Source organism: Cervus canadensis, chromosome 9 (genome assembly GCF_019320065.1).
Source record: "Cervus canadensis isolate Bull #8, Minnesota chromosome 9, ASM1932006v1, whole genome shotgun sequence".
NCBI lineage: Eukaryota > Metazoa > Chordata > Mammalia > Artiodactyla > Cervidae > Cervus > Cervus canadensis.
Genome location: NC_057394.1, coordinates 39379985 through 39402838, shown reverse-complemented (window position 1 = coordinate 39402838; position 22854 = coordinate 39379985). Strand labels below are relative to the sequence as shown.

The window sequence follows — 22854 nt, the reverse complement described above, 5'->3', positions numbered from 1 at the left end:
ATATAGCTCAAGTGCTGTCACTGAGGCTCTTTATTCATCATAGCTGGAAAGTATTCCATTAGTGGCAGTCATACATGTTTTTGTTGTCTGGTTTCTTCTTTTTCTTATCTTTTGTTTTTAGCCAGTATTGTCCTAATTAGTTAATTATACATAGATTCATTGTGTTCAGTACTAGCTTTAGTACTGGCCTCTTACCAAATGTGGTACTCCTGCAACTCAGCAATGCATTAAGGAGTTTCAGGTTGTATGACTATACAGTAATTAGTCCCTACTTGCCCTCTCCTAATTTGCAGATAGCTTAGTTTTGTAGAAACTTGTCAGATGGAACACATTACTAAGTTAGGGCAGGCAAATTCCCCTGAGAGAATTGAGAGTGGAAAGAGAAATCTGAACTGAATGGGAATAGTGACAGGAAAGATACCTCCTGATTATTTATCCCTTACACGACATTGGTAGTAAGCAGAGCTTCACCCAGAGCCTAGGATGGTGGTAGTGGTTTAGTTGCTAAGTCGGTTCTAACCCTTTGCGACCCCGTGGACTGTAGCCCACAGGGCTCCTCTCTCCATGGGATTCTCCAGGCAAGAATACTGGAGTGGGTTGCCATTTCCTTCTCTATATTTATGAAATATAGAGGCTTTCCTATTTCCAAGGCTTTGCATATGTATGTATTTAGGCACTGGGGACAGAGCAGTGTACAGACCAGACAAATATTCCTGTCCTCCCAGAGATTACATTCCTGTGGAGCAACACACACAGCAAACTAAAACCTGTAGCGTGTTTGTCATAAATGGTATGGAGAAAAGAGCAGAGGGAAAAGTCGGAACTGCTGCCCGTGAAGGTACTGTGTTAAATCAGGTTAGACGAGGGGATTCCCTGCAGTCTAGTGTTAGCGCTCCATGCTCTCACTGCCACAGGCCTGGGTTCAATCCCTGATTGAGGAACTAAAATCCCTCAAGCAGCGTAGCCTGGCCAAATATATATATATATATATATATCAGGGGAGTCAGGGAAGGTTTTACTGATAAGGTCATATCTGATCAGAGACCTGAAGGGAGTGAAAGCATGAGCCATACATTTACATGTGGGGAAGAGCTTGCTTTCCTATCAGCGGAAGTAGCAAAAGCAAAGCTTTTGAACACTTGATGTGTTCAGGAAATAAGCTGATAGTATAGAATGAGCTGTAGTAGGAGGTGAGAAGTAAGGAGGGAGTAGAGTGTTGATAGAAGAGAGAAAAGAGAGACTGTTTCAGGGCCAGGGATTTATAGATAATCTCGGCCTTAAAGGGACTAAATTGAACTCAATGTATTAGTAGTCAGGGTCAATTAAAGACCACCTTGTTTTAGTTTTAAACAAAATTAGTGTATAGGCGTATAATCTGAAACCCCTTAACACTTTCCTTTATTACCTTAATACTTTTATTCATATTATTGATAATTGAGAGTGCTATTAATTAGCAAATTTTAATTGTAATTTGTGTTTCATGACTGCTTTTTTTTTTTAAGATTCGGTTCTATGAACTGGTGAATCCATTAAGAAAGGAAATCTCCAAACTACAAGTGAAGAAGAATGACCTGGCAGAAGAATTAAGTGCAAACAAAAGTCAACTGAAACAACTGACTGAGGTTTGTCTAATTTTGATCCCTGGTGGTAAGAGACTCCAAGGAGGTCTTAAGATTTGTGATAAGGAATATGAAAGTCAGTGATAGAAAAATGGGACTTGAGCATGCTGACTGCTATGATTCTTCACAAGTAGTGGGAAGGAGATGAGACTGCAAATAGCCATCTTAAAGATTGATAGGGTACGTCCATGATACTGACCTGTAATCCCCAGCTGAGCATTTTGTTCTTGTAATTCATTTCATTCTCAATTCTTCATTACAGATCCACCTCGTGGATGATACAAAAGGGAGCCTGGTCCATTTATTAGTCATTTAGTGTCTTCATCAAATACAGTTACTTCCCCTGATATATGTTCAGAGCACGTGCACTGATACTAGCATCCATCCCTGTGAGGCCGGGTGCTGACAGTGGTGAATACAAGTGTCTGCCCTTCCAGAGTTCAAATTCTAGTAAGGTGGAGTTATACCTTAGATGAGATCTTGACACTCATTTTTTGTGTGACCTTGAACAAGTCATTTAGTGTTTCCTGCTCTGTCAAACGGAGAAAATAATCTTATTTTTCCATTCATTTCATTGACATGCCCACACTTCTGTTTCAAAGTGAAAATGTGATTTTTAGTAAACTTGCATATAAATAGCTGTTTTGTGTTCTACTTCAAGGGCAACTTTTACGAAAGATCTACTTTCCAGAAATAAACTATTGCAGTTTAATTTGTATTCTGATGCTCTGATTTGCTGCGCTATTAGTGCTGGGTGGGATCTACTTCTGTTGTTAGTGTAGAGCCTCTGTTGCAGGCAAATGAAGGCTCAGCCTCCTCCCCCTGGTAGGAGCCCTGAAGTCACCAGGAGCGATTCCAGAGAGCCCTCGGGGGTCTGCTGTGGGTGTTTTATTCCTGCTGCTAACCTGCCACGTTGTTGTGCACATTTGGAAAGATAGCTCTTAATTTTAAAAAATTGCATCCAGAGTCACAATAATAAAGGACAAAGTCAGAAGGCCTCCGTTTGTCTTCTGACTGATTTTGCAGCCTTGGGCAAGTCCTTTACTTCCTGTCGTCCCTGTTAAATGGCCGGGGTGGTGGCGGCGGTGGCCCAGGGTCTGTCCGGGACAAGGCAGACGGATTTTCAGACTTGGTTCTGCAGCACGTTATGGTACCTCAGCATCCATCAGGGACTTCTTGTATTTTAGAGGAAGTCTGGAAGAGCTTTCTATCCTCGTTTCTATCAAATCACCTCTTTTTTAAATCACTTTTGACATTTGGGGATTCTACAAGTGATTTCTCCTGAATGAAAGATTCTTTGACCACCCCCCCCCCCCCACCAAAAAGTCCTGAATCTCTAAAATTATCATATTTTTACTGTGTGGTAAAGCAAGTCTCTCTCCTCTCAAGGGTCAGTAATTAAATCCCAGATTTTAGTTTGTTTCAACCTTACTAACACCTTTAGTGTTTTATTGACATGAAAGCATAGATAATTAACACTGGTTTCATTCATAGGTTCCCTGAGTGTTTTTAGTGCACTAATAATTCTTAAACACAGAAACAGTTTTATTTGTGAACATCTTTGGGTTCTCCAGAAAAAACAAAACCAATAGGACATATAAATATTTATGGATAGAGATATATTTTAAGAAATTTGCTCACATAGTTGTAGCAAACTATGTGCAAACTTACGTGCATGTATGCTAAATCACTTCAGTCATGTCCGACTCTTTGCACCCCTATGGACTGCAGCCCACCAGGCTCCTCTGTCCATGGGATTCTCCAGGCAAGGATACTGGAGTGGGTTGCCACACCCTCCTCCAGGGGATCTCCTAGACCCAGGGATTGAACCTACGTCTTTTACATCTCCTGCGTTGGCTGGTGGGTTCTTTACCACTAACGCCACCTGGGAAGCTCCTGTAGAGGCTTGGCGAGTCCCAAATCTTAACAGCGTAAGCTGGCAGCCTGGATATTCAAGAGAAGATTGAAGTTTGAGTCCAAAGACTATCTGCTGACAAAATTCCTTCTTATTCAGTCTCAGTTTTACTAAGGCCTTAACTGGTTGGATGAGGCCCCCAACATTATAGGAGGTAAACTGCCATCCTCAGAGTCTACTGGTTTAAATGTTAATCTCAGCTTAAAAAATGCCTTCACAGAAACATCTAAAATAATGTTTGACAAAATATTTAGGTACCATGGTCTAACCAAGTTGACATAAAAAATTAACCATCACAGAACCTTTCCATCTATGAGTTTGCTTCTTAAAGTTTTACCACCTTTCAGCTAAACATATAATCCTATGTCTTAAAACTCTTCCTGAATTTCATACTATAAAGGGAAAATTGAATCATGTTCAGGAAAAAACAGTTTAATAATGCCTTATCTCTATAATAAAAGTTCTTAGAAACTCAGAGAATATGGTTTAAACATAATGGAATTGCTTTTGTATTGAAACCACCCTTAAAGTTAGATTTTCTGCTCTGTCAAGGGCCTATTACAGATATACTTACCCAATACAAAGAAAACATAGAATGAATATTTTTATTTTGTTTGTATTTTGTATTTTTATTTTTTGGCTACACCATGTGGGATCTTAGTGGGATTTAGTTCCCTGACTGGGAATCGAACCTGTGCCCTCTGCAGTGGAAGTGCAGAGCCTTAACCACTGGACCACCAAGGAAGTCCCTAGACTGAATATTTTTAAATGAAAAGTTAAACCAGCAAGGACCTTTTTTTTGAATAAGGGTATAGTGAATAAATGTTACTATTTAATGTTAAAAGAAATTTTGTTTGGCACTATTTTGTCGAGGTTTATTTTTTGAGGTAGTTTGTTAAATTATTTACTGCTTTGATATTTGGGGAGTTCATAGATACTAGTTTAAGTTTCAGCTCTGCAGTTTGATGATGGTGTGATGATCTTGGATAAAGAACTGAGTCTTCTTTACTCCTCCCTTCAGTCCCCATGATAAAAATACGGATGAGAATATGTAACACCTCCCTCACTTACATGGTCATTATTATGATAATAAAATTCAGTCAATAAATATTCACTGTACATCTATTATGTGCCAAGCATTGTTATAGGTATGTAGGGGTACCTCAGTGAATAAAGCAAAGATCTCCGGCCTTGTGAAAATTACATTTTAAAAGGAGCGCAGGGAAACAAATAGTAAACATTATATTAGAAAGGAAGCTCAAAGTAAGCTCTCAAATTTACAGACAGCAAAGTTTTTGAGGGGTAGAATACTCTTACCAGTAAGGCAAATTGGAGGACCATCTCAGAAGATAAGTAAACATGTGTTTGCTTTTATACATCTCATAGCTTATGATCCCAAAATTAGCGCATTCAAAATTGATTAGCAGCCCTAGAGAGTGTAATTTTTTTCTGTTTTATTATGAAAGTTTTCAAGCTATAGATAACTAGAAAAAATTTTACAGGGAACACCAAATTTCTGTCTGATAACTTATACTTATCTTAATCTGTCCATCCACCAGTAATATTTATTTTATGAGAAATTGCCAGATTTTTTTTTTAATGTATCAGTAGTTCCTTTATATTGTTGGGGAATATTTAATTGTATGGATATATTCATTCTCCCTTGATGGGTTTTTGAGTTATTTCCACTTTGAACACATTATAAGTGAAGCTGCTCCAGACTTTTGAACATTGGCTTTGTGTGGACATACATTTTTGTTTTTTCTTAGGTAAAATTTAAGAGTGATATTTTTTACTTCTAGATTTCTGTTGTTTATTATTGTTTTTATTGCTCTGGTATTTGTTTTTTCATTATGAGCATATTTTTCTTTATACCACTGAGAATAGTTAAAACCTCTAGTTGAAAATCTTTCCCTGCCAATTCCAAAATCTGGGTCACCTCAGAGTTGGTTTTTGTTGATTGTCTTTTCTTTTAAGGATGGGTCACATTTTCCTGTTTCTTCAAAGGTCAAGTAACTTTTTAAATTGTTTATTTAAATCATAGAGTAAATGTAGATCTTAACAGTACCACTGTTGTGTTGTATAGACTGCATTTTGACAGTTACTGATGTTTTTGTTGTAGCAGGAATTTAATGGATTTATACTCAAGTTGTATACTCTGTCTCTTGGGCAGCACCTGAAATTTCAGTTGAGGTTTTTTTTTTTTTTTTTGGCCTAAGTAGGACTGCTTGGGTCTGTCCTACATATATGTTGTTCAGAGGTCAACCAGATATTTGGCAGAGATTATCTACAGAATAGAGTTCCCCTTCTCTGTCTCTAGAATTCCTTCCTCACTTTAGAGCATCTGAGTTGTCCATACTCTATTTTCTGGTTCTTCAAGCTAGAAAGGTGAAGGATTTTCTCTTATACATTTGTCATCTAACTTGGCACGTGGTAGGTCTGCCTTCCAGCTAAAAGGCTTTTTTTTTTTTTTTAAAGGAGACACCAGGAAATTCACCCAGTGCTATTGCATTCTTCCTCTTGTAGATTATATCCCTCCAGAATCTGCCTGATTTGCGTCACTTTCTTGTGTGTTCAGGTGGTTGTTTTATATTTTGCCAGAATATGAGATTGTATTGCCAGTAGGGTTGGTCAGATGGAAACTTACAGATTCATCACCAGAAATGGAACCATCTTACAATCTTGTCTGAAACACAAGTGAAGAAAAAGAAAATACATTCTGTGCGTGTGAAATATTTGGCTTTGAAATCCACTGTTTTCTCGAAAAAGAACCTTGGCTTTGTTAGAGAGTCTTTCTCTCAACATTTTTAACTTTGTACTGACATGGGTGATGACTCATGAGGCATTCATTATTTGTTGTTGTTCCGTCGCTAAGTAGTGTCCAGCTCTTTGTGACCTCATGGGCTGCAGCACACCAGGCTTTCCTGTCCTTCACTGTCCCCCCGAGTTTGCTCACATTCACGTCCACTGAGTCTGTGATGCTGTCTAGCCATCTTATCATCTGCCGCCCTCTTCTCCTTTTGCAATCTTTCCCAGCATCAGGTCTTTTCCAGTGAGACAGCTCTTTGCATCAGGTGGTCGAAATACTAGAGCTTCATCTTCAGTATCAGTCCTTCCAATGAATATTCAGGGTTGATCTCCTTTCAGATTGCTAGTTTTGATTTCCTTGCAGTCCAAAGGACTCTCAAGCACCACAATTCGAAAGCATCAGTTCTTCGGCACTTAGCCTTCTTTATGGTCCAACTCTTACATCTGTACATGACTACTGGAAAACCATAGCTTTGACTATACAGACTTTTCTTGACAAAGTGATGTCTTTGCTTTTTAATATGCTGTCTAGGTTTCTCATAGGCATTATTAGAGAAAATATTAAAAGTAAAATAAAATACATCACTAGACATTGAACAAAATGTACAGTTTTGGACATTGTGACTTTGGTTGTTTGCACATCTTATTTATTAATAATTACTGAATTCCTTATATAGCTATAAAGTTCAGAGTTTAGAAACTAAAATCTGGTAATTGGGCAACCGAGTTTACTATCTGAGGACATAAGAGATTAAGATGGATCAAATGAACCCCAACAGCTGGGGAAAATGTGATTGAAGTTCATAGAAATCACAAAATCATGAAGTCACATTCAGTTCAGTTCAGTTCAGTCGCTCAGTCGTGTCCAACTCTTTTTGACCCCGTGAATCGCAGCACGCGATGCTTCCCTGTCCATCACAAACTCCTGGAGTTTACTCAAACTCATGTCCATCAAGTCGGTGATGCCATCTAGCCATCTCATCCACTGTCGTCCCCTTCTCCTCCTGCCCCCAATCCCTCCCAGCATCAGGGTCTTTTCCAATGAGTCAACTCTTCGCATGAGCTGGCCAAAGTACTGGAGTTTCAGCTTCAACATCAGTCTTTCCAGTGAACACCCAGGACTGGTCTCCTTTAGGATGGATGGGTTGGATCTCCATTAGGTGAGGATTGACTTGCAAGAGGATAAACTCAGGACAAATATAAGAAGATAGTGTTATTTCATACAACAGTTCAGTTCAGTCACTCAGTCGTGTCTGACTCTTTGTGACCCCATGGACTGCAGCACGCCAGACTTCCCTGTCCAGCACCAACTCCCAGAGCCTACTCAAGCTCATGTCTGTTGAGTTGGTGATGCCATCCAACCATCTCATCCTCTGTTGTCCCTTTCTCCTCCTGCCTTCACTCTTTCCCAGCATCAGGGTCTTTTCCAGTGAGTGAGTTCTTCACATCAGGTGGCCAAATATTGGAGTTTCAGCTTCAGCATCAGTCCTTCCAGTGAATATTCAGGACTGATCTAAGATTCACTGGTTGGATCTCCTTTGCAGTCCAAGGGACTCTCAAGAGGCTTCTCCAACACTGCAGTTCAACAGCATCAGTTCTTGGTACTCAGCTTTCTGTAAAGAAGCTCTCACATCCATACATGACATGCTGGAAAAACCCACCGATATGAGGTGAAAAACTGATTTAGAAATGTAGTAGAATGTGATTTTTTGACCTTTAAAAAATAGAACATAAAACAAGTAGTAAATTAATAGAAACTTAAAAGAGGAGGCAACAGTCGACAAATATAAATGCCTCAAAAAAGACAGGATCATGACAGTCCCATGTGTACCAAGAGAAACTAAGATATTTGTTAGTTATGTCTCTGAGTTTTGTAGCTGGGAGTCAGGGAAACAAACTTTCCGCTTTACTAAGACTGTGGGATTAAGTTTGTCTTTTCCAAAATGGTCTTAGTTTTCTTTACCACATGGTGGCAGCATATATCCATTGGTTTCTGTAATCAGTTTTGGGCTACTCAAAAAAACCCTGTCATTGCCAGAGCTTTACTGTGTTACCTTATTTTCCTTTATATTTCTTATTTCAAATCTGTGTCCTTAAACCAATCAAATACTGTGTCTTCCTAATAAAATTCAGTTGATCTATAACTGGGAGATAGACTTTTAAGAAACAAACTTTTCTGGCATAATATGCCAGATCAAAGGTGTCTCAGTTATTAGCCCTGATATCATAATTATACCTAACAGATAAATTCAGAGATGTTAAAGCTTCGCAAGTACACAGTTAGTTACGCTTTTATTCATATATTCTGCTACTTCATGGCAGATATGAGGTGAAAAACTGATTTAGAAGCGTAATAGAAGGTGATTTTTTGACCTTTAAAAAAGAAGTCACCAATTTTAGTAGATTTCTTGAATTTTCTTTCAGTAATTTTTTCTACATCTTTAGTTACTTGGAAATAATATCTATTGTAGATACACTGGAAAATAAGGCTCATCTTTTGCTTCAAGTTTAGAGTCTGTAAGTGTCAGTAACATAGTCTAATTATAGCATATTTTGAGCTGTTAGGTACGTGAACTTGTGTATAGTACTTAGTGTTTTCATAAGTGCTGTACTTTTATTTTCTATTTATGAAATCTCTTTGTAACAGGTCAGAATTCTGGTCCAGTTCATGTAGTTAAGCTATTTGCAGCTGTTATGCTGTTGTAGTTATTTTCAGCATGCTTCTTTCATTTCAAAAGAAATAAATGTTAATACTAATAGGGCATTAATGAGTCTGTGTGCATGACATTAAGTTTCATGTTGTTATTTAGTCCCAAAGTTGTGTCTGAATCTCTAGCTATCCCATGGACCACAGCTCTCCAGGCTCCTCTGTCCATGGGATGTCCCAGGCAAGAATACTGGAGTGAGTTGCTATTTCCTCCTCCAGGGATCTTCCCAGACCAGGGATCGAACGCACATCTCCTGCATTTGCAGGCAGATTCTTTATGACTGAACCACCAGGGAAGCCCAAAGTTTCATAAAGAAATGATGAAATATTTTTCTCTTATGAGAACTTTGGTAACTAGGAAGCAAAAGTGTTTTGTTCAAGAGAACTTCCTTGTTTAGGAAACATAGTTACATTTGTTGAGAAAACTGCAAGATTACCTTGAGGCTCATCTTAAGTATTCATACGTGAATAATCCTGTCTTTATTTGAATGAAAATGAAGTATTTCATTAATGATACATACTTGTTATTCAGGTTTTTTTTCATTTCAGGGATTGTTTTAACTATTTGTTTTCTGAAGTTTCTTTTTTATCTTGCCCAATGATGAATTTAAAATTCCTTTGTTAGGTACATGCTATGATGATACTCATCAGTTATAATTATTTTAGAGTATCTGACAAATTCATTAGTAAACAGTAGTAGTTTTCCCTCTCTATGTTACATTTAAGTTGAATAAGTGCTGCTTAAAACTTAGTTTCCTAGATGCTTTGATAAGTTCTGATTTTGGTTTGAGATGAAGCTGAGAATCTCAATTTTAATAAACAGCCTACGATTTTATGGTGGCAAGTTCATGGACTGTGAACACAAGTCTCTTTTGTTGTTGTTGTTTACTTATTGAGTTACAGAAACACTTTATATTCTTAATTACATTTAAATTTTTTATGTATTATTACTTCCATTAACTTTCAACATAATTAATATTTTTAATGTATTTATAACACCCCAGAATCTAATTCGCTGTAGTATTACTACTTTGGAGTTTCTAAAGCTCATCTTTTACCTGTGCATCTAAAAGTTGTTGCTTGCTTTTAAACCTGTTTTATTTTTTTACAAGTAATATAAATGACTCAAAAGTTCATGAGAGGGGAAAAGTTCATGGAAAAGCTATTTAAGCTATTGCTTTTAATGAAGGCAATTTAAAATAGGATGTCATCAGAGAAAAGCCTCCTTCATCTGATTGTTTTGTACGTAGCTCTGTGAGGAAACAGATTTTAAAAGAGTTACATCTAGTTCTGCTTCATTGACTACGTTAAAGCCTTTAACTGTGTAGATCACAACAAACTGTGAAAAATTCTTAAAGAGATGGGAATACCAGACCACCTTACCTATCTTCTAAGAAACCTGTATGTAGGTCAAGAAGCAGCAATTAGAATGGAATATGGAACAATGGACTGGTTCAAAATTGGGAAAGGAGTACGATAAGCCTGAATATTGTCACTCTGCTTGTTTAACTTATATACAGGATATGTCATGAGAAATGCCAGGCTGGATGACTCACAAACTGGAATCAAGATTGCTGGGAGAAATATCAATAACTTCAAACATGCAGATAATACCACTTAATGGCAGAAAGTAAAGAGACCCTAAAGAGCCTCTTGATGAGGGTTGAAAGAGGAGAGTGAAAAAGCTGGCTTAAAACTCAGCATTCGAAAAACTAAGATCATGGCATCTAGTCCCCTCACTTCAAGGCAAATAGAAGGGAGAAAAAGTGGAAGCAGTGACAGATTTTATTTTCTTGGGCTCCAAAATCACTGTGGACAGTGACTGCAGCCATGAAATTAAAAGACACTTGCTTCTTGAAAGGAAAGCTATGGCAAACCTAGACAAGATATTAAAGAGCAGAGACATCCCTTTGCCGACAGAGGTCTGTATAGTCAAAGCTGTAGTTTTTCCGGTAGTCATGTATGGATGTGAGAGCTGGACCATAAAGAAGGTTAGCACCAAAGAATTGATGCTTTTGAACTGTGTTGCTGGAGAAGACTCTTGAGAGTCCCTTGGACAGCTAGCAGATCAAATCAGTCAATCCTGAAGGAAATCAGCCCTGAATATTCATTGGAAGGACTAATGCTGATGCTAAAGATCCAATACTTTAGCCATAAACTTCTACATATCAGAGTTTGAGATGGTTGGTAGGCATCATTGACTCAATGGACATGAGCTTGAGCAAATCCTGTGGGATAGTGAAGGACAGGAAAGCCTGGAGTACTGCCGTTCATGGGGTTGCAAGGAGTCAGACAGACTTAGCAGCTAAACGACAACAACAATCAAGAAGCATAATTAAAGAAAAGGGTTTTAGACAAGGAGAAATTAATAAAAGTATAATAATGATAGGAAAGTTTATAATGTACTTCCTTCTGAATTGAATATATCTTATAGACATAAAAATGAGTCAGGGCTAGAAGAAATGAGGCAATCAATAATTCTGATTTAGTTATAATAGAGTTTAAAATGCCTTGGCCAGGGGATATATATATATATATATATATATATTTTTTTTTTTAATGTCAATAAAGGGAATTCCCTGGCTGTCCGGTGCTTAGGGTTTAATTCCTCCTAGGGAATCTAAGATTCCCATAAGCTACACAGGGCGGCCAGTAAATTAATTAATTAATTAAATTCAATGAAAAGTTTACAAAACTATCATGTATATACTTGGCCACATAGTAAAAGAATAAATTTTAAGGACAGATTTAATAGTTCCTATTTTTATTTTAACTTAGTAGTGGTCATTTAAAGGGGACTGGAAATAAATTTGGAAATTAAGAAACTTTTTTTTTAGGTCAAAAGTAATACACTAGAGAAACACTTTTTATATCATAGAGTAAGTAAAAATAAGAAAACAGTGAAAACAAGAATATTTTACATCAAAATCTTATGGACACATTTAAAGCTGTGCCAGAGGAAAATCTGTAGCCTTAAATTACCTTTATAATTAAAGAGAAGGATGATAAATAAAAGCATATAGTAGTCCATTTTAGAAAAAAAAAGAACAATAAAAATAAGGAATTTGGAATTATTGGACATTAATTAATATTGCATGTAGCTCTGTGGTGACAGTCTTAAAAGCTGAAAGAAATGTCCCAACAAAATGTAGATTACCACAATAAGTAGAAGTGGAGAACTTGAATAGAATTACCACAGAGGTATTACACAGTGAATTCTTCATCACTAGTTGTGTCTGACTCTTTGCAACCCCTTGGAATGCAGCACGCCAGGCTTCCCCTTCCTTCACCATCTCCCTGAGTTTGCTCAAACTCATGTCCATTGAGTCACTGATGCCATCCAACCATCTCATCCTCTGTTGCCCACTTCTCCTCCTGCCCTCAGTCTTTCCCAGCATCAGGGACTTTTCCAATGAGTCGGCTCTTCACATCAGGTAGCCAGAATTGGAGCTTCAGCTTCAGCATCTGTCCTTCCAGTGAATATTCAGGGTTGATTTCCTTTAGGATTGACTGCTTTGATCTCCTTGCTGTCCAAGGGAAACAGTAATAAAGGTATATTATTGATGAAGTTACCAGGTTTTTCCCAGGTGAGACTGGCAGTAAAGAACCTGCCTGCCATGCAGGAGAAATAAAAGATGCAGATTCAATCCCTGGGTCAGGAAGAACCCCTGGAGAAGGGCTTGGCAACCCACTCCAGTATTCTTGCCTGAGAATCCTATGGACAGAGAAGCCTGGCAGGCTACAGTCTATAGGATCATGAAGAGATGGACACAACTGAAGTGACTTAGAGCGCATACTCCAGATCACAAATATATTGCCCTGATAGGGTCAGTTGATTTCTATAAGGATCGCTGATTCCAGTTGATTAAACAGTTGTTGTTTAGTTGCTAAGTTGTGTCTTGACTGTTTGCAACCCCATGGACTAAAGCCTGCCAGGCTCCTCTGTCCATAGGATTTCTCAGGCAAGAGTACCGGAGTGGGTTGCCATTTCCTTCTCTAGGGGATCTTCCCTACACAAGGATCTAGCCCACATCTCCTGCACTGGCAGACAGATTCTTTACCACTCTGTCAGCTGGGAGGCACATAATTAAACTATACCAAACTAGCACTGAAAAAGATGGAAAACTCTGAGAAAGATGGTACAAAACAAATCCATCAGCCACTTTTACTTACTACTAAAGTTGCTAAATGTTCAAAAATAAATTCTAGCATTTTATCAAAAAAATAGTGCTTTATGTCTGATACAGTATATTTTAGGACAGAAAGGATAAACCATTGCATCAGCAAGTTAAAGATGAATAACCATTTAATTGTATCATTAAATGAGAAGAGATGATAAAATTCAGTGAACATTCCTAATAAAGAGACTAAGTATTTACTTTAAAAAAAATGTTAGCAAAATACTTTATCCTAAATGGCAAAACAATAGAACTTTTTCTGTAAAAATCAGTAACTAGACACAGACTTGTGTTGCTTATTATTATCTAACGTGGTCTTGGAGGGCCCTAGCAGATGCACTAAGAAGGAAAAACTATCCATGTAAAATTTTGGAAGGACATTAAAATTTTTTTTCTACTAGAAACCACCTAAATTTAATGCAGAAATGTATAAATGATCAATAGCATTTCTTTAGGTTTAGAGAAATAACTGGTAGAGATGGACTTGGGGGAAAATAATTAACTCATGATGCAGATAGTAGACTTGTATGAAGAGGACTATTAAGCTGTATTGTTGAACCTGGAAGCACCATGTCTTAGGAGAAAAAGTCATAAAAGTAGCATTTTTTCCATGTTAATGCATTAATTAACTTCAGTTATTCTATATCCCAAGAATTTTCTGATTTTCTGTGTTTGATTTTTTTGGTGGAAGACAGATAATTCTGTCCAAGGATTGGGCTTGGATAAGTGATTTTAGCTTAAATGAAAAAGTAAGTGTTCTGGAATTGCCAAGAAAAATGTGATGGAAAAAATGTGTAAGGAAGGGGGCATTGAGATTCTGTTACTACCAAGATCCCACTTTATACTTCAAAGTTAAATGTAATATTGACATATAAACAAATATCAGTAGAACAAAATATAGAAATAGATCTAATTATTTACTACAATATTTACCAACAAACGTCTGTCTAGTCGAAGCTATGGTTTTTCCAATAGTCATATATGGATGTGAGAGTTGTACTGTAAAGAAAGCTGAGTGCCGAAGAATTGATGCTTTTGAACTGTAGCGTTGGAGAAGACTCTTGAGAGCCCGTTGGACTGCAAGGAGATCCAACCAGTCCATCCTAAAGGAGATCAGTCCTAAATATTCATTGGAAGGACTGATGCTGAAGCTGAAACTCCAATACTTTGGACACCTGATGCGAAGAACTGACTCATTGGAAGAGACCCTGATGCTGGGAAAGATTGAAGGCAGAAGGAGAAGGGGACGGCAGAAGATGAGATGGTTGGATGGCATCACCAACTCGATGAACATGAATTTGAGTAAGCTCCAGGAGTTGGTGATGGACCGGGAGGCCTAGCGTGCTGCAGTCCATGGGGTCGCAAAGAGTCAGACACAACTGAGTGAGTGAACTGAACTGATTTACCACAATAGTTATAGTTCAATTCAGTTGAGAAAGAATGTTTTTTTAGTATAAGGGTCCTAGCACAAGTGGATGATACTCAACTGTTAAAAAAAAAGTTGATTGTCACGTTTTATACCATACATGTATTAATTCTAGTTGGATTAAAATTTTTAGAAGGAAACCTAAGCCATTACTTCAACAATCATGCCAGTTCTTAAATCAGGGTCCATGTCCCTTTAGGTGGAATGGGAAAAACATTACTTTCACTTCTCAGTGAAATTTAGAGCTTCAGTTATAAATATAAATGCCACAGTAGGTTTGTCACTGCCTAGCGCTCTGTCAGCATTAGAATTCAGGTATTTTCCTATCACAGTTTAGTTACCACAAATATCTTTAGAGATTAGGCTCATCACTATCCCAACCCTAGTGTAGTTGTTAGCCTCCTCACTAGATCTTATCTGTAATGCAGTAATGAAAAAAACGTCGTAGGTCGGGCTTCCCCAGTGATCCAGTGGTTAAGAATCTGCCTTGCAATGCAAGGGACTCTGGTCTGATTAGTGGTCTGGAAGATCCTAAGTGCCACAGAGCGGCTCAGCCTGGGGAGGTACGACGGCTGACCCCACGCTCTAGAGGTTGTGAACTCCAACAACTGAAGCCCTGGTGCTCTGCAACAAGAGAAGCCCGTACACCACAGTGAACATTACCTCCCGCTCACTGCAGCTAGGGAAAGCCTGAGTACAGCAACAAAGACCCAGCACGGCCAAAAAATACATCTGTATTTAAAAAGACAATAAAAGACTCAATTTTTTAAAAGAACATGTATAACTTTAAAAAATATTTCAGTAGTTTTACTGCAGCATGCAGTTAATACTGCAGTATGCAATTAATATTTGAATGACATGGGGTGAAAATCTGCATAGACCTTCTAGTTAGCCCTCTGTACCAGCAATTCTGGGTTTGTGGATTCAACCAACCAAAGATCCTGTAGTACTGTAGTATTTATTATTGAAAAATTTCATCATGTAAGTGGACCTGCATAGTTCAAACCTGTTAGTTATTCAAGGGTCAGCTATAATTTGTTTCCTTTGTAATTCTGCATTATTTTAATTTTTGATTTTAGAAACTTTAGTCTCCGAAGGGGTTCGCAAGGCTCACCAGATTGCCAGTGGGGTCCAGGGCACAGAAAAGTCTTGAAAATTCCTAATTTATATGACTATTAGCAGTACTTCTCAAACTCTAATGTAAATACAAGTCACCCGGGGATCCTGTTAAAATGAAAACTGACAGAGTAGTTCTGGGTCGGGGCCTGAGACTATTCATTGTTAGGATGCCTTCCAGCCTGTGCCCCTTCATGGATTGAACTATGAGTAGCTAAGTTTTGGATTGAGTTGTCCAATGTAGTGGTAACGGCCACCAGGTGCTATTTAATTGAAATTCATGTTCTCAGTTTTACTAGCCACAGGTGGTTAATGACTAGCCTATTGAATGGTACAGATGTAGAACATTGTCATCATTGCAGAAAGTTCTATTGGACACTGTTGTTCTAGAGATTGGAATAGTCTTAGCCAAGACAGAGAAACAAAAAGCTTTAAAAGAAAAAAACAAAAAGGAAGCCACAGGCAAAGTTTAATATTTAAAAGACACATTTTGGTACAAAAATTGTAATGTAGGTGATCCAGAGTTAGTATCAGCACTGTTTAAAGCTCTTAGAAATTAACACGAAAAAGACAGCCCAATGGAAAAATGGAGAAAAATTGTAAATAGACATTTCACAAAAAGTGCAGATCCAAATGTCCAGGTGCTCAAACTAACTAGCATTTTGGGAAATATTATACAATTAAAATAACAGTGAGAACTCAGGTTGGCAAAAATGGAAAAGGTCTAATATCTATGTAGATGTAAGAGAAAAGATACAAACATTGCTGGTAGAAAAGTGAACTGCTGTAGTCTCTTGGAAAGATATCTTGACAACAGCAGTTAAAATGAAAAGCATTCCTCAGCACAACAATCCCAGTGGTGCTCAAACCTTGTCCCATGGAGTGAAATACTAACATGTAAGACTGTGTGCACAGGGAGGTTTGCTACAGCAGGTGCTGGAAGGGGAAAGGAAGGACAGGAAACAATAAATTCTAGTCAATAAAACAACAAGAAAATGGTTACATAAACAATGTACAGTGTACACTGGAATTTTCTGCAGTCATTGACAAGAAAGAATTAGAGAATATCAGTTCTTTTAGGATTTACCCAAGGTACCTATCTTCCCATTTGTGTTCTTTTCATGAGTATATGAATATAGAGAAGAAGAGGGAAAGATGCATGCTATTTGATATGAGTTACCTGAGGATGCAGATGGTATGTCAAAGAGAAGGAAGAAAGAGATCAAAAATATGAAATTTCCTTCTCTTTAACTAGTATGTATGATAGTTCAACAATATATATCAATCGCTCAGTCATGTCTGAGCAAGTAAGGATGTATGGTTCAACAACAGGTGACTTATTAATGGCAAAAGAAAGTCACCTTTGCTTTACTGGTAAATTATCATAGTTATTTTAAATACTTCAACAGTTTAAATGTGCACAAAAAAATTTATATAAATAATTCTTAGTGACTCCATGGTCTGTAGTCTGCCAGGCTCCTCTCTTTATGGAATTTTCTAGGCAAGAATACTGGAGTGGTTTGCCATTTCCTACTACAGAGTATCTTCCCGACTCAGGTGTCAAACCCATATATCTTGGGTTTCCTGCATTGGCAGGCAGATTCTTTACCAGTGAACCCCCTTGGAAGCCCAAATTTTTCCCTTTAGAAAAGCTTAAACTTTTGTTTGAGCTTACATTTGTTGAAAAGATATTGAAAACTATCATGTAATATATCGAAATTTTCATGTTTTTTTTTAGCTTACTTTTAATACTTCAGTTTTGTCTTTTTTTTTTTTTCCCTAAGACTTTAAAGAAGAAGTCTAAATTTTTTTGAAAAAGATTGTATTTCTTGAGGATCTTAACAACAAGTAGTAGTCTCTGGCAGCAAACAGATGGTTGTTTCTTAAAGGAACAGTCTTTAACAATCAAAGATTAATTAGGTTTCTTCTTCTTTTCAATATTTACTTGCTGGGAGTAGGTTATAGGCAATGTGAAACTTGTAAGAGTTCTGAGGAGTGAATTCTCATGTTCTCAGAATAGCTATATTCCATTTCTGCTTCTCTTAGCCACTCTCTCTCTCCCCAGGCAAGAGATCACTTCATTTATTAAAGATTTATTTTGACTTGTAGGTTGCCATTCTTTTCTCAGTTCCTGTGGTGTGAGAGACAAAAGATTTAAATGATGCTTAGAAATTGTATCTAAAGTAATTGCCTTTGGGTTTATGCAGCTGCTAATTGTTTAAAATATGCTATTTAATTGAATCTTTGAATACATTTTTATTTTTGTGGAAAACATTTATTCAATGTTATCTTGTCATGATTTTTATAATATGTTTTAAGAAATAATTGTAGTAATTATTTTAAAGGAAGGGAGTCTAAAATTAACTATGAATTATGCATGTGCCATATTTTAACCTGTAAAATTTGCAGTTAAAGTTGTTTTTTTTTTACCAGCCTGGATTTGGGCAGTAGATAATATTAACATCCAGTCAATGGTTTTATAGGTTCCATGGATAGAATCTGTAAAAATCAGGAACTTGAAGTTAAGAAAGGAATGAACTATTTATGAATTCAAGAACCTGAATTCTAGCCCTATCTCTACTCAATCTGGAATCCAGGACAAAAACACTTAACCCCTCCAGGCCTTAGTGTTCTTATCTTGGAAATAAGAAGATAGTAACAGATTATCTCCAGTGTTTCTTTCATCTCTGAAATTCTCTAATTGTGTCCTGCTCAGCTGCTGTTGTTTGGAAATAAAGAGTCTGGGTGGAGGAGAGACCTCATTTTAAATATAAACATAAATATAAAAAGTTGATAACTTTGCCAAAACACTGTGTAACATAATTTTTTTTGTTTTTATATGGAACAGCAGAGGAACACGTAGAATGAAAAACTAAATGTTTCTTCCATCATGCCCTCTTCCCTTGCGCTGTGACTCACACGTGAATGTCTCCCTGTCCATTCCTAATACCAGCATCCCTGCAGAACTTCTCCCCAGTTATGGTTTTCTTGATTGAAGCCTCTTGCTTTACTTTTTTAAAGCTTTTTAAAATTTTTCTTTAATAAAGAAATTGTGACTGACTTTTTACACAGAGTATATATGTTTAACCACCATCCAGGCTAAGAAATGGAAGCTCCTTTCATGCAGCTTTTCTCAAAATCTTTGAGAAAATATGGGTTCGTATACATTGCATTGATATCATTGTTTCAACTGAGGGTTTTTCTTTTTTTTTTTTTTGCAGATAATAATCTTTCGTTTCAGTTGGAAAACCGATTCATTAATCCTTAATTGTTAAAGTCACTTTTTCTACATCTTGAGCTTGTTGTCTTAAATGCTAGTGCTGTATAGTCCCTTTATATATCAACATTAGTTGACTCTGCAAGCATTTCCAGTGTAACTACTATGTGAGGTTCCTGGGTGTAACCAGAGATCCAAGAGGACTTCAGGGAACTTCAGAGTGGGTGTGAAGAAAACCGAGGGTTATAGACAAGACAAGAAACATGCAGCCACAATTATTTTTTCAGGCTAGAGGTAGCCTTGTATTATTTCCTATCATGAATAATTTAGGAGATGGAAAAAATGACATTAAACCCAGCAATCAAAATTAGTTCCATTCTAGATATGGAGGAAACCTACAAACAATGAAATCTTCTCAGTGACCTGGATTGTCCTTGATATCCCTGTGCAGTTTTTTTTTTTCTTTATTGAAACAGGACACTGAGACTTGCTGTTAACCAAACCTGTTTACTTTTTATTTAGACATTTTCTGTTAGAAAGAATTGTTGATTGGAAATTTTATGTTTTCTTTTTTACATTTGAAAAAATTAAGTTTTTTACTTCTTTGAATTCAGTCAATTTAATATCCTGGTTTGCTCCTTCTCTTCCAGTTTTTTTGTTGTTCAGTTGCTCAGTCGTGTCCAACTCTTTGCGACCCCATGGACTGCAGCATGCCAGGCTTCCCTGCCCTTCACCATCTCCCGGAACTTGCTCAAACTCGTGTCCATTGTGTTGATGATGCCATCCAACCATCTCATCCTCTGTCATCCCCTTCTCCTCCTGCCTTCTATCTTTCCCGGCATCAGGGTCTTTTCCAATGAGTCAGCTCTTCACATCAGGTGGACAAAGTGTTGAAGCTTCAGCATCGGTTCTTCCAATGAATATTCAGGACTGATTTCCTTTAGGATTGACTGATTTAATCTCCTTGCAGTCCAAAGGACTCTCAAAGGGACTCTCAAAAGTCTTCTCCAACACTGCAATTCAAAAGCATCAATTCTTCGGTGCTCAGCCTTCTTTATGGTCCAACTCTCACATCTGTATGTGACTACTGGAAAAATCATAGCTGTGACTATCTTTAGCCTTAGCCTTGAAGTTTTCTTCCTCTTGTCAGTGTTCTTTCTCTTGTCAGTGTTCCCTGCTTCCTCCCTGTCTTTTTATTGAAACTGCCTGACAGAATCTCAACTCCTGATTTTTCTACCTGAGCGCTACTGAAGAAAATCACAGAGGCAGCTGTAAGTTTATAGTTACCGACTTCAAATGGGCCCACACGATTGTGCTGTAATTCAGTTTTTTTTCTAGTTTTCCCCTTTCTCACAGCAGTTATTTTAGTCATTCAACACTTCATATTTCCAGCTTTCAGCTTTCCTTCTCTCTCTTTCTCAGCCGAATGGTGTTTCATGCCACAGAGAAAAGAGAAATCTTCAGATGAGAACTGCCACAGTTTCTTAGAACAAACCTATTTACATTTGTACTGTTTCTGTTTTGTTTGTTCTTACTGTTTGTGGTGGCAAGAGGCTTACTTTTAAAGAGTAGAAAATCATATGCCTCCAGAAACCAAGAGATAATATAAAATTTGTGAAGCAGTAGGGTAAGAAGTGGTTCTGTGGCTTGCTGGGAACTGATAGGAGCTACCTAAAGACATCCAAATGCAAGTTTTTAATACTCTTTTGTCAGCTGGAGCAAAGCCTGCCTTGATGAGCATGCCTGCTGGGCTAAGACTAGAGAAAATGGAGCCCTCTCAGGGGCTTTACCCCAACCTTCACCATGCCTATCTTCTCCAGTATCAGTACCTCTTTTTCCATTCTTTCGTATCCATTTTAAACATTCTCAAGCTTATCCCATTTTTGGAACCTTTCATTTATCCCGACCCGGGGATCGAACCCATATCTCTTGCATCTCCTGCAATTTTCTTCTCTAACTACTCTACTTTCTCTACTTTTAAACTGAAGAGAGAATTGCCTACTGCTCTGGTGTTCGACAGATTTCAGTTGGAGTCTTTACCATACTGTTCGTGAGCTCTCAGGTTCTTATCCTCTCCAAGCCTACTTTCTTCAACCACAAAAATGAAATGAGTATAATATTAATAATATGCCCAGTCGTAGAGTTAAGTATTAAATGAAAGAATGTAGCTATACTATTCATAGCACCAGAACGGTCATACTGAGTCCTTTGCTTACATACATCTGCTTCAGCCCCTGGCAGTCTGCCTTCTGTACCCATCCCTGAAGCCCTGTTGTGTTGTTTGTGGGTTTTGTCCCCAGTCGTCACTGATAGCCCTGACAGCCTTGCCTCCTCAAAGCAGTTCTTCTTTGGATGTCCCTGCCACACACCCCAGGCTCACGCTCTGCTTCTATGAATCCTCCCTCGGGTTCCTTCGACTCTGTCCTTTCCCCACCCTTTAAATGTTTATCTTCTTCAGCATTCTGTCTCCATCTTTGTGCAGTTGAGCTATCAGTTTGGCTAGAATCTCTCTAGTAGCCAAAGCAAAGGAAGAACATTGTGATGATATTAATGTATAGTTCATGATCATTTACTATGTGTTATAAGCGCTTTACATGTATCACTTGATATAACCTGCACAGCAACTCCATGGGGTCGATGAGGTAGATAAGAGCAATGAAGTGCTGAGAGGTAAACCTGCTCCAAGTGCTGCTCCAGGTAATTCAGTTCTAGGCAGGTGAATTCTGGAGATCTCTGTCCTAACCAGAACAGTATGCATTCTCCCCCAGACAGATGATTAGTAATGTTTAGAAAGGTATAAACATTCTTCAGGAAACTACAGCATCTTCTGGGACACAGATCTGAAGTAACATGTGTGGTGATTCTTTGGGAGAGATGAGAAGGTTTCCTCAGCTATGATCTGCTAATAAATACCCCTTAGTAACATTTCATTCTCATGGAGAATGTCAGTGCAGAATACTATAATATATTACCAACGCAGAACACACCCAGTGTCATTTTTTCACGATTACATTTTTCAAATAGCCATCTGATAGAAATTTGGAGCTAACATTTCACAGTCAGGCCTAATAGTTTAAAAGGGACATGAACAGTGTCTTAGTCTTTTTTGTATTTACAGTATCTAGCCCAGGACCAGTCAGGCCTAATAGTTTAAAAGGGACATAAACACTGTCTTACTCATCTTTGTATCTACAGTATCTAGCCCAGGACCAGTCACTTAGAAATAGTTGAGTCAGTCTGTGACCTGCATGTGACCGCACTGAGCTCGTCAGCTCCTTAAAAAAGAATGACTTGGGACAGGATGTATTTCACGTGACAGGTTCTGGGGGTAGAACTGATGATCGCTTGCAAGATCTGCTGAGTTCAGAGGGTCAGAAGAAGTAGGAACTCCATCCCTGTGTCCTGCTTCTCCTCCCCATTTCCGTATTCATGTTTTTCTTTATTAATTTATTGTATCTATTGCATTCTTACTGTATACCAAGTCCTGTATAAAGTAATAGGGATCCAGTGGTGAACAAGATAAAGTCCCTGCCCTTAAGATGTTTATACTCTGGTGTGAAAAAACTGATTTGATAATACACTAAGATCAGTACTCTGAAGGGAGTGTTGATAGTATTCGGCTCTTCAGGCAGTGAGAACAGGTTAGAGGAAGCAGTGTGTTCAGAGAACCTCAGATCTTTATTAGGGTTGGAGGTGAAATGTGAATGTGAGAAATGGTGAGAAATGAGGCTCACGGGAAACAGGGCCAAGTGTGTATTTAAGGTTTGTACTTCCACTCCTCTTCCACATCTCTGCAATCCCTTTCTACTAGTTTGATGAGTACCAGGAAGCTCAATGTAGAAATGTGTTCCAGGCACCATAAAACTCC

The 22854-nt window shown here is 37.9% G+C and overlaps 1 protein-coding gene across 5 annotated transcripts in view; it reads left to right on the top strand.

Annotated features, from left to right (window-relative positions):
- PIBF1 (progesterone immunomodulatory binding factor 1) overlaps positions 1 to 22854 on the top strand; it is a 223084-nt gene that overhangs the window by 19621 nt on the left and 180609 nt on the right. For all 5 annotated transcript variants that reach the window (XM_043477698.1, XM_043477701.1, XM_043477700.1 and 2 more), the window contains one exon: positions 1503 to 1622. In XM_043477698.1, coding sequence (XP_043333633.1) covers positions 1503 to 1622 — 120 coding nt within the window. The remainder of the gene's footprint in view (positions 1 to 1502; positions 1623 to 22854) is intronic.